General features: G+C 41.1%; 1 protein-coding gene across 6 annotated transcripts in view; it reads left to right on the top strand.

Moving 5' to 3' along the window:
* The window catches only part of mib1 (MIB E3 ubiquitin protein ligase 1), a 60293-nt gene that overhangs the window by 33093 nt on the left and 10211 nt on the right, over positions 1-16989 (top strand). For all 6 annotated transcript variants that reach the window (XM_022191134.2, XM_022191133.2, XM_022191135.2 and 3 more), the window contains exon 13: positions 15779-15911. In XM_022191134.2, the coding sequence (XP_022046826.1) occupies positions 15779-15911 (133 nt within the window). The remainder of the gene's footprint in view (positions 1-15778; positions 15912-16989) is intronic.

Here is a 16989-nt window from a genome sequence, read left to right as displayed (position 1 = left end):
CTCGGACAGTTTAATAAACAAGAGTGTGTTTTTTTTTTGTTTGTTTTTTTTTTTTTTTTTTTTAAACGCTACAAGTCAAGACCATAATTGCTGCCAGGTGTGCATCTACTAAATATTGATTTTGGGGAGTGAATGGAATAAAATGTCTTGTTTTTATTTGTACTTAATTAAGAACATTTGTAGCAATTTGTTTTCATTTTGGCATTTCTTTCATTAATGTCAAGAATCCTTATTGCTTCCACTGAGACATTGTGAAACTATAAAATATGGAAAAGCCCGTGGATAAAGTGGTGAATATCTTTCAGTAAGCATTGGTGTTTTAGATTCTTTCTTATCATGTGCAGTCCTGATGAGTGCTCATCAAGTGAGAGGCAGGGGTCCTCGTGGATTGGAAAGTTTTGTGCAGGGAATTCTGGTTAGCTTCTTGTGATGGTGGAACATTTGTTATTTCTTTGAGCTTGAAGCCTGATTGTGAACACTTGAACAGACTCTCAGCTTGTATTAATTTCACCTTTTGTGCGCGCCTGCCCACCAGTCAACTTCACAGAGGGATTAAAGCTACTTTTGATGAGTCCAGTTTGTGGTTTTTGAGTGAATCTCCAGGCTTCTCTTCTGTCAGTCTGACTCTTCCTTGTGCTTAGTTGTTTGTCTGTATGAAGCTGTCCAAATACACGACGATCTGCACACACTTTAGTGTTTTATGTTGTTTTGGTAGAGAACTCTGTCCACAGTGAAATAACTGAACTAGACAAAAACAGCTACATCTATACTTCTTCGCTCTCTTTACAACACACGGTTTATAGTATCTGCTGCTAGAGGTCTGTCAGTCAAAAAATCAACAGAAGAGATCATTTGATGATGTTGATAATTAGTGCAATATCATGGAGTTGTTTCCTTCACCACCATTGCCGATGGTAATCTCTCTGATATAACTCAAGTGGAAATTATATTCCTGGATGAGATAGCGTAAATTTAATTCATAATAAATTTAATCACCTATGCTTATGGTAAAACATTTCATTCAAATGAAATATCCACAAGTATAATTTTGCTAACTTACCATTAGATAAGTCGACTACCCATACAGTTACTGCATCGTTTATTAGAGGTGGCCAAAATGAAATCACTGCTATACTGGAAAAAAATGCTCTGGACTGAATGTAGTTGTGAATAGTTGGTAATATATAAAAAAATAATAAAAATGCACAAATCAATTATATTAACACTGGTCTAGTTGTTAGACATGTATTGTGGAAATGTTGCATAATATACCTTTAACTTGGAACCCAATGAAACTGGGTGTCATGGTCACATCTGGTTCAAGACTGAGACAGACAGCCCAACTGGCGCAATGATTGTTTCATGGTTGGAACATGATCTGTAACAGTGTTGCTGTATCATCGGCTTTATGAACCTACGAAATGTGCGTTTTTTTAAAAGTTAGAGATGGCCAAAAAGCTAGATGTTGCTGTCACACACAACCCCCCTAAAGTACACATACTGTCCTGAGTGAGTGTCTACTACACCTCAGTTTAGTGTCCTGCTCCATGTGGTGAACTATGCAGTGTATGCAGGTGCATTTTCGATTGAGGTTTTTATTACATATTTTCTGTTTGTTTTTCTGTGTATTGTCAGTTCACCGATCACACATAAAACAGCGATTTGAGCCCATAAACTCTACACATTAGTTAGCAGATTGCGCTGCAGGGATAAAATCCTTGTTTTGTAATCATGACGTCATCTGACAAATTTAACATAAATCTCAGATTTTGACATCAGCTCCACATCTGGATTTTAAAATGTATTGCCACAGAGCTGCCTGAAAGTTGTCTTTGTAACTGAACTCACATGCTGGCACACATCCCTTCGATCCTCACGGGGCTTGCTTGGGTCATTGTCTTGGAAAAAAGCTCAGTTTAGACCCATCCACACTAAAACACCAAACCTGGGTTTTCAGATGTACACACTCTTGAGGCTGTTTCAGAAAAGCTCAATGTTTGACAGAGAAAAACATTTCAGCTTGGATGAAGTGTGGAAACGGAGGGAAAGATGTGTTTACAAATTTAGCTATCTTAATGTGGACGCACCTCTCCCGTCAGCTCCTTTCCTCTCCCTCCTCCCGCATCCCTCCCTTTTGTCTCCCATCCTCCACACCCCCTTGCCTCCTCATCCCTTTACACAGTGCATCATTTGAAGAGGTGAGGCTGTTGAGCGCTTGGAGGAATAAAAGTGATTTATGAATGGGCCAACCTACCTGGGTGCTGGAGGGGGAAGCCAGTGGCAGTCAGGCTCTCTGATACAGCAGCCCATTGTTCCCTCCAGCCTCACTGCAGGGGAAGCTCCTCTGCCTCACTTGCCTCTGATCTTTTACCGTGCCTTACTGGTGGCGCATTTTACCATTAAGTGACTCACAAGCTGCACAAATACCTATGTACTGCCAGGGTGTGCATGTGTGCAAGACCATTTTCTCAGAGGCATGCACATCCACAGTCTGCAGCTTATGATCTGTATTTATTTACATGCAGTCAACCACTCAAGTAAATGCTTGCATACTGCACAGGTTCTATTCTTATGCTTAGTCTGACATTAATTGTCTTTTATGATTGAATGTTTTAATTATTTTCCCCCCAAGGAAACAATAGGTGAGGACAGCTAGATACACCAGAAAATCCAGCTTAAACCCAGTTACTCCTTGTCTTCATGTGCCCATATGCAAATTTATAGTATATACATCCACATCCACACAGTTCATAATGGCAGAGTATTAGAATTTTGTTTGGTAAACTTCAGGCGGGATCTTACTTAACCACAGTGATTCAGTTATTCATTTTTGGATGTACGTCTGCCATGTGTATGATCTTAACATTTTTCTAGAGAAATATACATAAAGTCCTGATGTCAAGTAGGTAGAGGCAATAAACTTAAGAGAAAATGCTATACACAGGTGCTCAGCTGTAATTCATTAAAAGATAAGCGATCACAGAGATATGTCAGCGTTTGGAATTCACAATTATAACCGGAGTGATTGATCCTACTCTTCCTCTTTTTTGTAATCATTTATTCATCCACAACATTATCTGTTTTATCTTCATTGGTGCAGTTAGACTCTGCATTATGTTGCTGTATGTAATTTCCTGTGAAGTTGCTCAGCGAGTAGATCGCCCATTAAAGATGCAGTGCAGTGACTGGTTCATTCAGTGAGCCTGGGTACCAGTTTGCTGCAGCCTGCACTGTGAGTTAATTGAAAAGTCCCCCAGTTGTAGAAGCCCTCCCAGTGTCCACCTCTCTATGAGCTGGGACCAGTCCAACAGATCAGCCAGAGGACAAGCTGATACAAGCCCCAATCCCCCTGTGACCAATCAGAACGCCCACACTTCCTCCTAGGGCAGGGCCAACAGTGGCTCTGAGCCAATAGATAAGCTCAGCCATGCTGTAATGCTCTGTCTGTCCTGTGGCATGCTGAAACATTGAGTCCTGGCTGCTATGTTGCTATAGCACATGTTGGGAGAGGGAAGGGTGGGGGTAGCAGAGGAAAGGAAGGATGGATGGATAGAGTGGAAAGAGAAGAAATGAGGGATCGAGGGGGTGGATGGAGGGAGAGAGAGGAAGAAGTACAGCCCTTACTGAAGGGACTCAAGGACATAAAGAGCTTTTGGGAAAGTGACTATAGCATGCAAAGAGAGAAGCTCACATTGTATAGCCACTGTAATCACTGATGGTATTTTTTTGGCCCATTTGCCAAACCTAGAAAGAGCAGGATTTATTTGTGGCACTTTAAGTGCCTCAGCAATGCAGGTAATAAATATGACAGAGCAAGGTGATATACTTCCACAGCACAGCTGTCAGGCATCTTTAATATTGCCCCCCCCCCCTTTAAAAACTAGTGTAGTTTATCTATTTACTTGATGTATTGGAATAAGTAATAGAATTTATTTGTGCGTTCGATGATCCTTTAACATCAGTGATTTCACCTTCATTTGTGTTTTTATGAAACACTAAGAAGTTTGCTGCAAATTTCTTAGCTGAGTGACTGCATGTAAAGCATCACTGTAAACCTTTCAGTATGCTAAATATGATCTCACAGCCCACAAACTGAAGAAAATATGTCACTATATTTTTTAAGTAGTTACCTGGTGGGATTTAATATTGTTTTGTCTTATTGATGTGTATCTATTCCTGCTTTGTTCTTGAAGCTTGCTATTATAACAACATAATACTAGCAGAACCCAGCTCACGTCCTTGAGATAATGAGTGTCAATAGCAAGTCAGACGTTATTTCTTTTAAAGACCCCTTCCGGTGAAAATTGTTTAACCTTGTTAACATGTCCATATGGTGTTTTTATATACTAGTAGACACATCATGAGCACAACAGGCAGTCAATACAATGACTGAGCATATCCACCTTGGACCTAAAGCGTAACAATGACAGTCTCAAAACCACTGATTTAGACTGCAGGGTTTTCATACGTAGCAAATGTAAGGAACTCATCCATTCAGTTGGCGAGGTCATTATTCTTCATCAGAAACAATTTGCAGTTGGCACACGTGGCCAAATTACTACAATATTACATCTTGCCATTGTGTAGTGTAAAATAGTTTTACTGTGTTTCAGCAGAGTTGAAGGTGAATATGTATGTTTGAGCTTCATGAAAGCTGCGAAGGGATAGAAGGAGATAGAAGGAGATAGAGGCGGGGAATAATTTGCATATTAATAGCCATGCATTGCCACAGGATGCAAAGGTGGAGTAACATGTAAGCTAATTTAAGACATGAAAGGGTTTTTTTCATGAGAAAAAATACTCTAAATATGTAATTTTGATAAACAAAAATAAGTTCATATGGGTTGAATCAACGCCAGTAGAGGAACTGTACATAATATGTTAGTGTAGTGACAGATCTGAAAAGGATCTTGCTTCATGTGTGAAGCAATTTTTTATAAGGTGACAAAATAATTTAAGGAGTCTATCGTCATACACTAGATAAGGCAAAACAATATTGTAGACCCTTTTGAACAATGTCAAAATACGACAAATATGGGGACCAAAAAACACATTTTCCAACCTGAGCCTTGTGTGAGCTCAGTTGAAAAGGTATTCACCTTCGTAATATGTATGGTCAAATGTGGTCTGAGGGACACATTCAGGCCAATGTTCAGATCTAAACCAAGCTTAGCTGTTGAATAATGCAGGCCATGTTACCTTGGTAACCTGCACGGACACTGAAGACAATGGCTCCCATGTAAATGCAGTATGACAGGTCAGAGAGGATAAGGATTTGTTTGTTTGTGTTTTTTACTCTGTGCACTTGAGTGTGTGAAGGCTTGCGTCCAAACAGGCTGGCAAACATGCTAAAGAAAATTGACTTTCTTTGTGGAAAAAACTTACATTATTGGGATTAGGCAGAGTAACTCAGTAGTAACTCACTGCAGAAAACCTTTATTGCAGTATCTGTGCAGTGAATCATGGATTTGGGGAATCTGTTGCTGTTTCTATGGAGCCTTATCTGTGTAATGTACATTACATTCATAAGCTACATTCCCCTGCCTTTAACCACTTGGCAGTCAGACATTTTCTGTGCTGCTCTGGGGCATATGGCCTGTTGTCTCAGTGCTTAGGGGAGGCAGTAATTCATACAAGGTCCTTTGATCCCCATTATTTTCCACTGCAAACAATAGATTGTAATTACCAAACTCCTCTTTCGGCCACAGCTTCTTCCTCTGCATATGTGCCCAGAAGTATAACTGCCAAACAAGTCAGACTCATCAGCTGCAATACAGCAGCTTGTTTGTGTCACTTTGGATCTGCTCTGCCAATTACTGTGATAGAGAATTTAATGGTGTGTTATCCTCAGTTTTTCATCGTCTTCAAGGGGCAATTCTCTCACTGCTGGTGTTCTGTGTGTAAAGGGACCCTCACAGGTTACAGCATAGAGACGAGAGCGTTTCAGGGGAAATGTGTGGGTGATGTGTTTGTGATGTGTGTATGGGGGCAAAAAGGTGGGAGGTGGACCAGGGAGTGAGGAGTGATTTAAAGTAGTAGATTTGTCGTGAGACCATAGATCATGGGAGCCTCTCAGACTGTCTTCCCATACGGCGACAGTGGCAGGCTGCTGAGTGGCTGTCGATCGAAGGACCTTCAGAGCGGCTGAATTCCCCACCGCTCTGCAAAACCCATACTCAATCTCTCAGTTGTATTTGCCACTTTGTGCCTCTGTGTGGAAACACTTGCAGTAAATTTCACCAGGCAGGAGTAAGTCTAGCTTTGTTCCAAAGTAACTGTGAAAGGAACTTCGTAGTCACAAAATGGTTAACATCTCGTTCACAATGGAGAAGTCATTGCGGTCAAAAATTAAACATTGTATTCACAGATGCAAGGTCATTAGATGCTGTTGGGTGGGTGAGCTTATGCCTAAAAACCTGAAAATGACTCAAGTGACAATGACAGAATGGTTCAGTGCAAAGACTGCTGATGAACTATCAAGCTATAAGACATGGAGGTTACCTAACAAAGTGGACGCTGAATAAGATTTGCTCCGTTTGAGTATTTTTTTTGTTTTAATTTCTGTTGTACAGTCAAGGAAAAGTCTATGTGCAGCAGGTTTTATGAGTGGACAGTGATCTGTAGCATCTTCCAGAAGCTTGGTTGTACAATAAGGGGTGAGCAGGATAAAGAAATCAGAGATGGTGGTCGGTTTGTGTTCGACCAAGGGATTTTTTGCTCACTTTTTTATAGTTTTTAGATTCAAAATAAGAACAAACATGATCTAAAAACAGATGATTGTCTTCGTTGACTTAAGTTCAGTCTATGGTGCTGCTTTTTTCGTTTGGAACAAAGTATTTTCCATCAAACTTCTGCTTTTTCTGCCTGAAAAATGATTTTTTTTTTTCTTAACCATCTGTCTACAGACCCAGAGTTGGTATGTCAGGTTTGCTCCTTTTCCATTTTCTAATATTTTTTTACAGGTCACTAATAATGTTTCAACTAGTTGTTTAGCATTTTTTGCTGTTGAGGGCTATTAGTGACCTTACATAAATAAAATGTATCCTAATAAATTATTCAGTGCAATGCACACTGTTTCATAGATTTGAGTTTTTCAATTCAATGCTAGATTGTTACATTTATTATACTAATATAAAGGATAAAATAGTTCAGTCCTGACTCAGCATGTTCAGTGCAATAAAGAATATTTTGTGGCATTTCTACCCCTCAATTTTTATCTATCTGTATTCTTTCCAGCGCAGAATATTTTACTCGAGTGTTTACTCTTTGTTTCAGCCATGATTTAACAATATAATTACAGTCTTCCAGTAAAATTCCTTTCATTTCCACAAATTAGTGGTATGGAGGAATCTTCCATATATTTTGCCAATCACAGTTTTACATTTCATTACAGAGTTCTGTTACCTAATTCCCTTTATACATGCTGTTAAATGTCTCTTCTCATTACCAATTTAAAAGAGAATGTTGATGTTCTTATATGTGCTCTTCATTATTTAAATGATACTTTCATTGAGGGGATTCCCTTAATTTTTTTTATTATCCTAAACTCTTAACTGTAGCTGTTAGGAAATCATGCCTCCCATGATCCAAAATGTTCTTTTATGTTCTTGAAAGTCTGGAGCTTGTAATTAATTGTAATTTTATTTCATACATCAGGTTAATTTCGATTCTGTTCTTTCAGTTGTCCCCGTGCATGCATTAGTCAGTCCCTCCAGGATTTCGCGGGCGTTTTTCGTGATTGTTGTGGCCGAAAATGCCTGAATTCGCGGCAGCTTTTCTAAAAATTGCGATAAAAGTTGCGATGTTTTAAGCTTACACGCGTGGACAAAATTGTTGGTACCCCTCAGTTAAAGAAGGAAAAACCCACAATTCTCACTGAAATCACTTGAAACTCACAAAAGTAACAATAAATAAAAATTTATTGAAAATTAAATAATCAAAATCAGCCATCACTTTTGAATTGTTGATTAACATAATTATTTAAAAAAACAAACTAATGAAATAGGGCTGGACAAAAATGATGGTACCCATAACTTAATATTTTGTTGCACAACCTTTTGAGGCAATCACTGCAATTAAACGATTTCTGTATTTGTCAATGAGCGTTCTGCAGCTGTCAACAGGTATTTTGGCCCACTCCTCATGAGCAAACAGCTCCAGTTGTCTCAGGTTTGATGGGTGTCTTCTCCAAATGGCATCTTTCAGCTCCTTCCACATATGTTCAATGGGATTCAGATCTGGGCTCATAGAAGGCCACTTTAGAATAGTCCAACGCTTTTCTCTCAGCCATTCTTGGGTGTTTTTGGCTGTGTGTTTTGGATCGTTGTCCTGTTGGAAGACCCATGACCTGCGACTGAGACCAAGCTTTCTGACACTAGGCAGCACATTTCTCTCCAGAATGCCTTGATAGTCTTCAGATTTCATCGTACCTTGCACACTTTCAAGACACCCTGTGCCAGATGCAGCAAAGCAGCCCCAAAACATTACTGAGCCTCCTCCATGTTTCACCGTAGGGACAGTGTTCTTTTCTTCGTATGCTTGGTTTTTGAGTCTATGAACATAGAGTTGATGTGCCTTACCAAAAAGCTCCAGTTTGGTCTCATCTGTCCAAAGGACATTCTCCCAGAAGCTTTGTGGCTTGTCAACATGCATTTTTGCAAATTCCAGTCTCGCTTTTTTATGAGTTTTTTTCAGCAGTGGTGTCCTCCTTGGTCGTCTCCCATGAAGTCCACTTTGGCTCAAACAACGACGAATGGTGCGATCTGACACTGATGTACCTTGGCCTTGGAGTTCACCTTTAATTTCTTTGGAGGTTGCTCTGGGCTCTTTGGATACAATTCGAACGATCCGTCTCTTCAATTTGTCATCAATTTTCCTCTTGCGGCCACGTCCAGGGAGGTTGGCTACTGTCCCGTGGGTCTTGAACTTCTGAATAATATGAGCCACTGTTGTCACAGGAACTTCAAGCTGTTTAGAGATGGTCTTATAGCCTTTACCTTTAAGATGTTTGTCTATAATTTTTTTTCGGATGTCCTGGGACAATACCATCATTTTTGTCCAGGCCTGTTTCATTGGTTTGTTTTTTTAAATAATTATGTTAATCAACAATTCAAAAGTAATGGCTGTTTTTGATTATTTAATTTTCAATAAATTTTTATTTATTGTTACTTTTGTGAGTTTCAAGTGATTTCAGTGAGAATTGTGGGTTTTTCCTTCTTTAACTGAGGGGTACCAACAATTTTGTCCACGTGTGTATTTGTTGTGATGAAATTGCGGGAGACAGTGACAATTGCTAAAAAGCTGCATTTTTTCCAGCTTGTACAACATCTTTCAACACTGTAATTGACAATATTTATTCCGAAATTAATTATTTAACGTTACAACCCATTTCCACAAAAGCTGGCACACTATGGTGGGACATTAGCAGCAGCCAGATACCGGTTTAATATGACGTGACCTAACTATGCAGGGGGCGACAGGAATTGATGGGACTCAGAAACACCCCCACAGTTTATTCAGTTGTTCCTTGTATCATTTTCGATACGTCCACAGTGGTAGATTTGTTGGAGTATCAGAATGATGTGATCATCAACAGGCCGCTGAGGTAGCGTTCACTTGTTGCCATGGTTACTGTGCCGCTATCAGACGCCGTGCCGCTATGAATCCTTAATAAGTCTGTGTATCCAAACTTTAGCCGTATCGCTGCCGAAGTCTCATCATTTGCGCCTTGTGTCATTTCTGACCGACCCTGAAAACTTCATTCAAACCTCTGAGTCTGTTTTTGAGTGATGTTGGTAACAGAGGAAGGATTCACACACGCCGATCGTCACATAACTCCGCCGTGTTCTTTGGTGGAATAATTAATCTAATTTACCTCATTCTTTCAGTGCTCTAACGGATCTGGATGCAATAGTTTCCATCATGGTGATTTTTCCGGTCTGTTGTCCGCTCATTTCAGCCGTTCTAATACGTTTCGTGTTTTGAAAAAGTGTGTATCAATCGATGATTTTTTTCTTTTTTGTATTCCACCACAATATTGCATGGGTGTAAAACAGTTTAGCTTCGCTTTGGTGAAGAACATCAGTGAATTAATTGTTTATCACGGTCTTCAGCAGTAATTTTTGTTGGTAAATAAGAGACATTAGTATCGCACGTCTGCATCTTCAAACCGTAAACAAGGAAGTGAATTTGGTGACGTACGTGCATTACGTTTGCGCTGGGAGTTGCTTTGATTGGTGGAACTCACGGGAGGCGGGCCAAAATTGCGGGAAAGTTGCGGTGATTGGACAAAATTGCAAGGCCGCGCAAAATTCGCGGAGATTGGTTGATTTCGCGTGAATTCACACCGTCGCAACATCGCAAATTCCTGGAGGGACTGATTAGTATTACAATAGAAGCTAGTGTAAAACCTTTACATTATAATCCAGGCCTATTCAAGCCTGTGTAAAAAATGATTACACTGTTGTTTTGTAGGCAGTAATGTCATTGAGGAATTCTTAGATAAGCATACACATGATTTAGGTGACTCTTTATTCTAGCATAATCTTCATATCCTTGCTTCTTCTGTCATGTCATTCTTTGCTTTTTGGGTGTAGGACTGTATATTATGACTATTATGGCTGGTGCAGAAATGAGAATGAGGCTTTTTCAAGGTGCTGAGGAGAATAAAGTGCAAAGGAAGAGTAGCATGGGAATATAATTGGGTCATCTTGAACCAATGGGATATTAACGCGCCATTGGGCTTCTCTGACTGTCTTGCTGCCTCCTTCTTCATAAATTGCTATGAATCAGGACACCCAATATCACCAGATGATTTAAGGCTAATTAAAGCTAAGCCTTTATGGGCCCCACCGACTCCCCAAATGGACAGAAGGCTGTACCTGGGATGTTGAAAATGCATCTGGTGTCTCCTAGACAACCGTCAAGGCAGCAACAATAGTATAGTGACAGCCAAAACACCATAGAAATGCACCCCCTTCTTGTCTTCCCCCTTCCCGGTTTATGCAAATAGTCCATAATAAAAGCATACTCACTCAGGGGCCTCAGGTACAGGCAGGCAAGGGAAGGTCACATTGTAGGGGAAATTATTCTCTTCACGGCATGGTAATGAAAGCTTTTTCTATCAAGTGGAGCCAGTTTGGTTCTTGTCTTCAGCTCACTGCTGGCCTGGACGCTACCTGTGTTTGTTTACTCTGTCCACAGCAGGATGACAAATACCTGTGGGATGGCCCTGACAAAGTGAATCTTTAACTAATTGTTTCTAGGGGTGGGAAATGGAGGGTTGTATTTACAAGCAGATTATAGGCTACTGAAATAATTTTGGCATGTCCAGTGTCTTAAATAGTTATGATAATGGAATTGACAGCTAAGTCGCCTTTTCTTTGTGTTGAGCTTGTTTCAGTTTCATACATACACTGTATATACATACTTCCAGAAGAAAGCAACATACCAATCAAGCATTCCCTTTCAATGCTGCATGTTAATGTCAGTTAAACACTTTTATGACTCTTCCCTCCCAGCTGCTAGTGACTTAGGGACTCTGTGGCGTCCAAATCTCTCACACATGATGAAGAGCGCCTCCCTGCTCTGAGTGGAAAGGCGGAGGGGGGCCTTCCATTTGGAGATAGTGTGTTGCATTTGTGAGTGATTTGTTGGGAACAGGGTCCACTATTTCAAAAGACCTGAAAGTATTGATCCAGTCCTCAATGAGCTGACACCTCATGTATCATCTGAAGGCGTCTCATCTGGAAAGGCTCTTCCAAGAAAGAAGGACTCTGCATGAGGGAAAAAGAGTTTTACCATTCAGAATATGTAGACAAACCTTCATGAAGTCAGTGAAAATTAGTTTTAGCAACTATAAACGTTTATGACAAAATAGTTTCAGGTAGACACTTACTTTCCAATGGCTTTATGCTGTGTAAAGCTGTCATGGAGGTGGTTGTTTTGGCATACCAGTAGCTGTTTTAGTCCATAGCACTTTTAGGAGTTTTAGTCTGTTTGTACTGTTCTTTTTCACTGTTTAACCAAAAGATGATATGGATGCAATTATGTCTTTATCCTCACAAGAAACATTTGAAAGGTCTGGTGAAAGCTGGCTTTGAGCAAGGATTGTCTTCCAAGGTCAATAAGTAGCTTTGATTGTTGAAACATTTTGGCTAAGGTATTAGAGATGAGTATTTGCAACCGTCTGCTTTCGGTCTCATCTATATGTTTGACCATATACGCACTGGAACATTTGCAAGACTGATGATTTTCATTATCAGTTTTATAAAGCGTTTTATTTTCTCAAGGCAGGTGGCACCTTTTGGCAACTAATTTCCATTGCAGAATTTGGATCTCCTTTCATGAGCTTGAAGCCTTAGTTAATGGATGATGGTATGCCAAACACGTCTCCTACATCAGAGTAACCATATGTTTGTGCGCAGCCATTAATCTCAGGCTGGATGTTGACTGTTCCCGTTCTGCCCTGTCCTACCCAAGTTATTGTCCCCTGACTCTCACTTCCTGTTGTAATAACGGCTACTGACCACCACACAGATGGCTGTCAGCCAGGCGAGGGCAGCAGAAGGGCCCTGTCGACCCTTACACTTGCACACACAATTGCACGCGCACACACTTCCACTGTCTTACATACAATGACAAATGCCAACACACACAGAGCTGAGGGCGTCAGAGTGTCCCAGTCAATGACAAATTGCAGCCCAAGACAACAAGACCTGGTGTAGCTCTCCTAAGGGACTCTTGAGATCTCTCACAGGGTGACCCAGTTCCATCATGTCTCCCCTTCTTCCCTATCCTCCACCATTCCCTTTTCTCAGCTGCATGTCCTCCTGTATTCACAGCAACCATAGCATTGGTTTCAAGGTTGAGTTGTAATAAGGAAATCCTCACTACACTCTAAATATCGGTCTCCTTCTCATAGCAGATAACCCGAGTTATCTGAATGTTAACTCCCAGGTCAAGTCAGTATCTTCCCCCCCAGAAAGCGCCTGAGCTAACTGGACTCAATTCCTTCTTCTCTTTCCCTCTCTATTAACATCCTGCCTCAAAGACCAACACACAGTTTCTCTTCCACCCTTTTCAGTCACTGCTAAGAGATATAAAAACAACTAGAATTTATTTCTTGGTTCTTAATTCAGTCTCTTTTTCTGCTTTTACAGCAAATAGCTTAACTGCAATGCAGCAGTGCCAGTATGGGGCATTAATATTAATGTCCGCCCATTTCGCCCAGCGTGGCAGGGAGCCTGTCAATCTAGACTTATATTGGAGGGGCTTCCTACACCAGCAAACACCTGCCCAGCAGTCAAGTGCCAGCTTCTGACAGTAGAAGGCGCTAGTCTGCCCTTGTATAGCAAGTGTGCATTCATTGGCTAGTTATTCTACATATAGTGTATTTCCAGCCAATATAGACTGTACAAATGTTATATTTTCTACCAATAGGGGCAAGGAAATTGGTACAAATAGAACAAAGGCTTTATGTGGGAAAATTGCCCTTGATTTGGGTGGTTTAGGGGAAAAAAGCATTGCATGCCTGTATTATCATTTTTTTCTTTAAAGAAGATTACAACAGTGTTATGTTTAACCGCTGGGAATAAGTTTTAAGTTGTGGCTTCAGGCAAGAATGTGATGTGGCAAGGTTTTTTCTTAAATAATTTGCTTGTTTAAGCCTCAACTGCTACCCAGTGGGTGAGCCACAGATGAAATTACTCAAAAGTCCCCTATGAGATGTAAAATCTACAGTATGTGAGCAAATAGTTCTTTGTAACAAAGGCGACACATTATGAATGTGTGATTAGGCAGAATGGGTGCGGTTGCTATCACATTTAAGCAGTGCTCCTCTGCATTAAGTGGTTGAAGATGGCTGCAAGCAATGCAGGTGTGTGTGTGTGTGTGTGTGTGTGTGTGTGTGTGTGTGTGTGTGTGTGTGTGTGTGTGCAGTGAGAGGTAGAGAGAGAGCGAGGGAGACTGGGATCAGTGTGCTGCGCTGTTCATCACTGCAGCAGTACACCAGCTCCGAATCTCTGTCCGTGCAGAGGTGCTGACTGCCTGCCCCATGCCTCTCTGCCCCTCATTCTTTGCTTTCCTCAAGAGGGTGTGCTGATGATGCTCTGTTTCATTACTTCAGAAGGAGGGAGACAAGTTATAAGTTTAGCAAAAACCCGCAGAGAACCAGCCATCCTGATTCCCTTCAGTCTGAAAGGGTGCCAGCTTATTGGTTTGCATTTCTTTCTTCTCTATCTTGTAAGTTAACTGTTTTTATTGACTATGCAGGCCTTTTCTGCCCTGTGCTAGAGCACATTTCCTCACTGTAATGTTTGAGATCCTATTTACCTGACTGTTGTTTAGGTAAATACTCCAGTGTACACTGCTCAACCACATAAAAGTCAGAGTAAAACCGGCTGCCTCCTTTTGTCGCAGTTCAAAGATATGCCCTGCATGATTATTCAGGGTTAAACAAGGTCAGAAGTGGTGCCTCCAGCACTGCTGCTTTAGTGCTTATTGAAAGTACATTGTGTACCTAACTACAGACAAGATACGAGAACCGTTCAGGAATATGGCTTTTCAGTGTCTTGTTTCATATTCAATAGTATTTGCACCAGTTGAAGAGCTCTGTTTTCTGCCCTTTTTTTCTCATCGATATCCTTCACTGATGCACTGTTCACACACTAAATTAGGAATCTCTCTCATTTCACTGTTAGATATTTCTCATGTACCATGTGCCTTGATGTATACCCATGGGCTAAAGCAAGGAGAGCTAGAAGGGAGATGGGGTCAGGGGCAGAGAGATAATGAATGCGTTTAAACATGAAACTAAAGCAGCCATACTATGAAACCCACTTCACTTAATTGGAAAAGGACTGTTAATGCACCTTTTTCTAATTACAACTGTATTACAGCTAAGTGAAATCTAACTCTCATGGTTTTTTTTTGGTGAATTTTTTTTTCCGTTTTTTTCTGCTGGCTTTTCTCTCATCTTTGCATTTAGGCAGGAATGGGAATGTGCATATTACTTCCTTTAAGCAGTAAAACAGTACCTTCTTCAGTGATGCTGTAGGTACTAACCGTCAGCCTCTCCTTTTATCCCCACTGTGACACTGACTCCTTTGCAGCCCTCCTCTTGTACATTTGCCTTTGCAGCCACATCTCTGTGTGGCACACATCCTCTAAATGACCTTCAATGGCACAGAACTGGCTCTTTTCACCACACCAGGCCACTTGTGTTCAACTGTTTAAACAATAGGTATTTTGCCCTGTTCTACCTTGTCTGTTTCTTTCCCATGAGGAGACCTGAGTGAATGCAGCTAAATCTTTTGTAATTACCATTTTGCCTTCCAATGATAGACGCTTTGCACATTATCAAGGGAAAAGTGGCTTCCTTTTTTAACTGAAGAGATGGTAGGGGAACGGGTACTCTAAGATAACACACAGCACTTGTTCTCCTCAAAGCCTGATGTAAATAACACTCTGCTTGGTAAAGCAACTCCTCCCTAAGTTGATTTAGTATTCTTGTCGCCATGTGTGAAAATGGGATACGCTGTGCTGTAAAAAGAAAAGCTGTGTATTGGAATCTGCTGTGTATGAGCAGTAAAACACTGTTGTGTGTACACTACATGAGACATTCAGTCACAGACTGATGAATCAGGCATTTACATCACAAAGTGATACCTTTTATCAAAACGGCAAAATTTTCTTGACTTTTTGTAGGCTCTGTCTCATGCACCAGAGTCCAGTTAAGCACTCACTTCTCTCCCTCTCTTTTTTTCTGCTCTCTGCGCAGTGCCATGCGTGTGCTGCTATCCAAGCTGCCACGGCCTTGGATAGTAGACGAGAAAAAGGACGACGGTTACACTGCACTGCACCTGGCTGCCCTCAACAACCATGTGGAGGTGGCTGAGCTGTTGGTGCACCAGGTAGCAACATTTCAGCACTCGCATATAAATAAATAATTTTAATGCATGCCTAATCACTTTACCTTACAAAAAATGCTATTCATTCATACTCTATAACACTATGCTTACATACACGCATCATCACATTAACGGACTGCCAGCAGCAGCTCTAGTGCTCACTGTGTGTCTATGCAGGAGGCACTCAATGACAGTTTGGGGTGTTGGTCACACATGTTTTGGAAGCACTCATAACCAAATACGTCATTGCTTAGTTACATGCTGGAAAATTGTCTTGAACCCTAAACATATGCTCTAAATCATGTGTGTGCATATAACATGAGTAAAACAGAAGCTGTTACGCTGCCTGTACAGAAGGCTACATTGATTTAAATAGCAGCATTACATCAGAGACGTGAGATGGCCGACTGAAAAACACGTCTGAAACGTCTTCCGTGGAGACGCATCTTTTAAGACCTCACCGTTTACAGTTATTTTCCCAATGCATTGCTGCATCAGTTCAGCCTCCACTCTCAGCTTTCCCTAACTATATACCATTAAAAGCAGCTTCAACTGCACTCCCTGCAGCCAGCAAGCTGTAGACCAGTTGAAGCTCCTTTAACTGCCATTTTTTTATTGAATCCATACGGTTCACAGAGCCTCCAGGGGTATTCTTTAGTGCTGCTGGGCCCTCATATCATCCTCCTCCTGCAATCATAGGTTCGTGCTCTTTTTCCCTTCTGAGATTGCAGGTTTAGCTCCCCGAAGTCGAACTCGTACACGAGTTCGCAGAAAAAGTCACCTGATCAAGCGGGAACTGGGTTAATTAGGCTCTGGTGCAAGGCAGTAATGCTGCTGCAACATTCCAACGCATGAGTGTTCGCTGTGCAAGCTACCTTTCAGCGGGGATAGCTTTTTCCCAACTTCCTGCAATGGGCTTGTTCGCAGTGATGGCTCAGCTTTCTATTCAGAAACTGCACCACACTACTAGGTGCACTGCAGATTCCCTGCCAGCCAGCCAGCCAGTCAGCCAGTTAGTCAGTCTTATTACTTTGGGATTTCACACACTGCCTGATCACAATGCTTATCTTCCCTCCACATC

The sequence above is a fragment of the Acanthochromis polyacanthus genome, chromosome 9 (genome assembly GCF_021347895.1).
Source record: "Acanthochromis polyacanthus isolate Apoly-LR-REF ecotype Palm Island chromosome 9, KAUST_Apoly_ChrSc, whole genome shotgun sequence".
In the NCBI taxonomy this organism is placed as follows: domain Eukaryota; kingdom Metazoa; phylum Chordata; class Actinopteri; family Pomacentridae; genus Acanthochromis; species Acanthochromis polyacanthus.
This window is presented reverse-complemented; position numbering and strand designations above follow the sequence as displayed.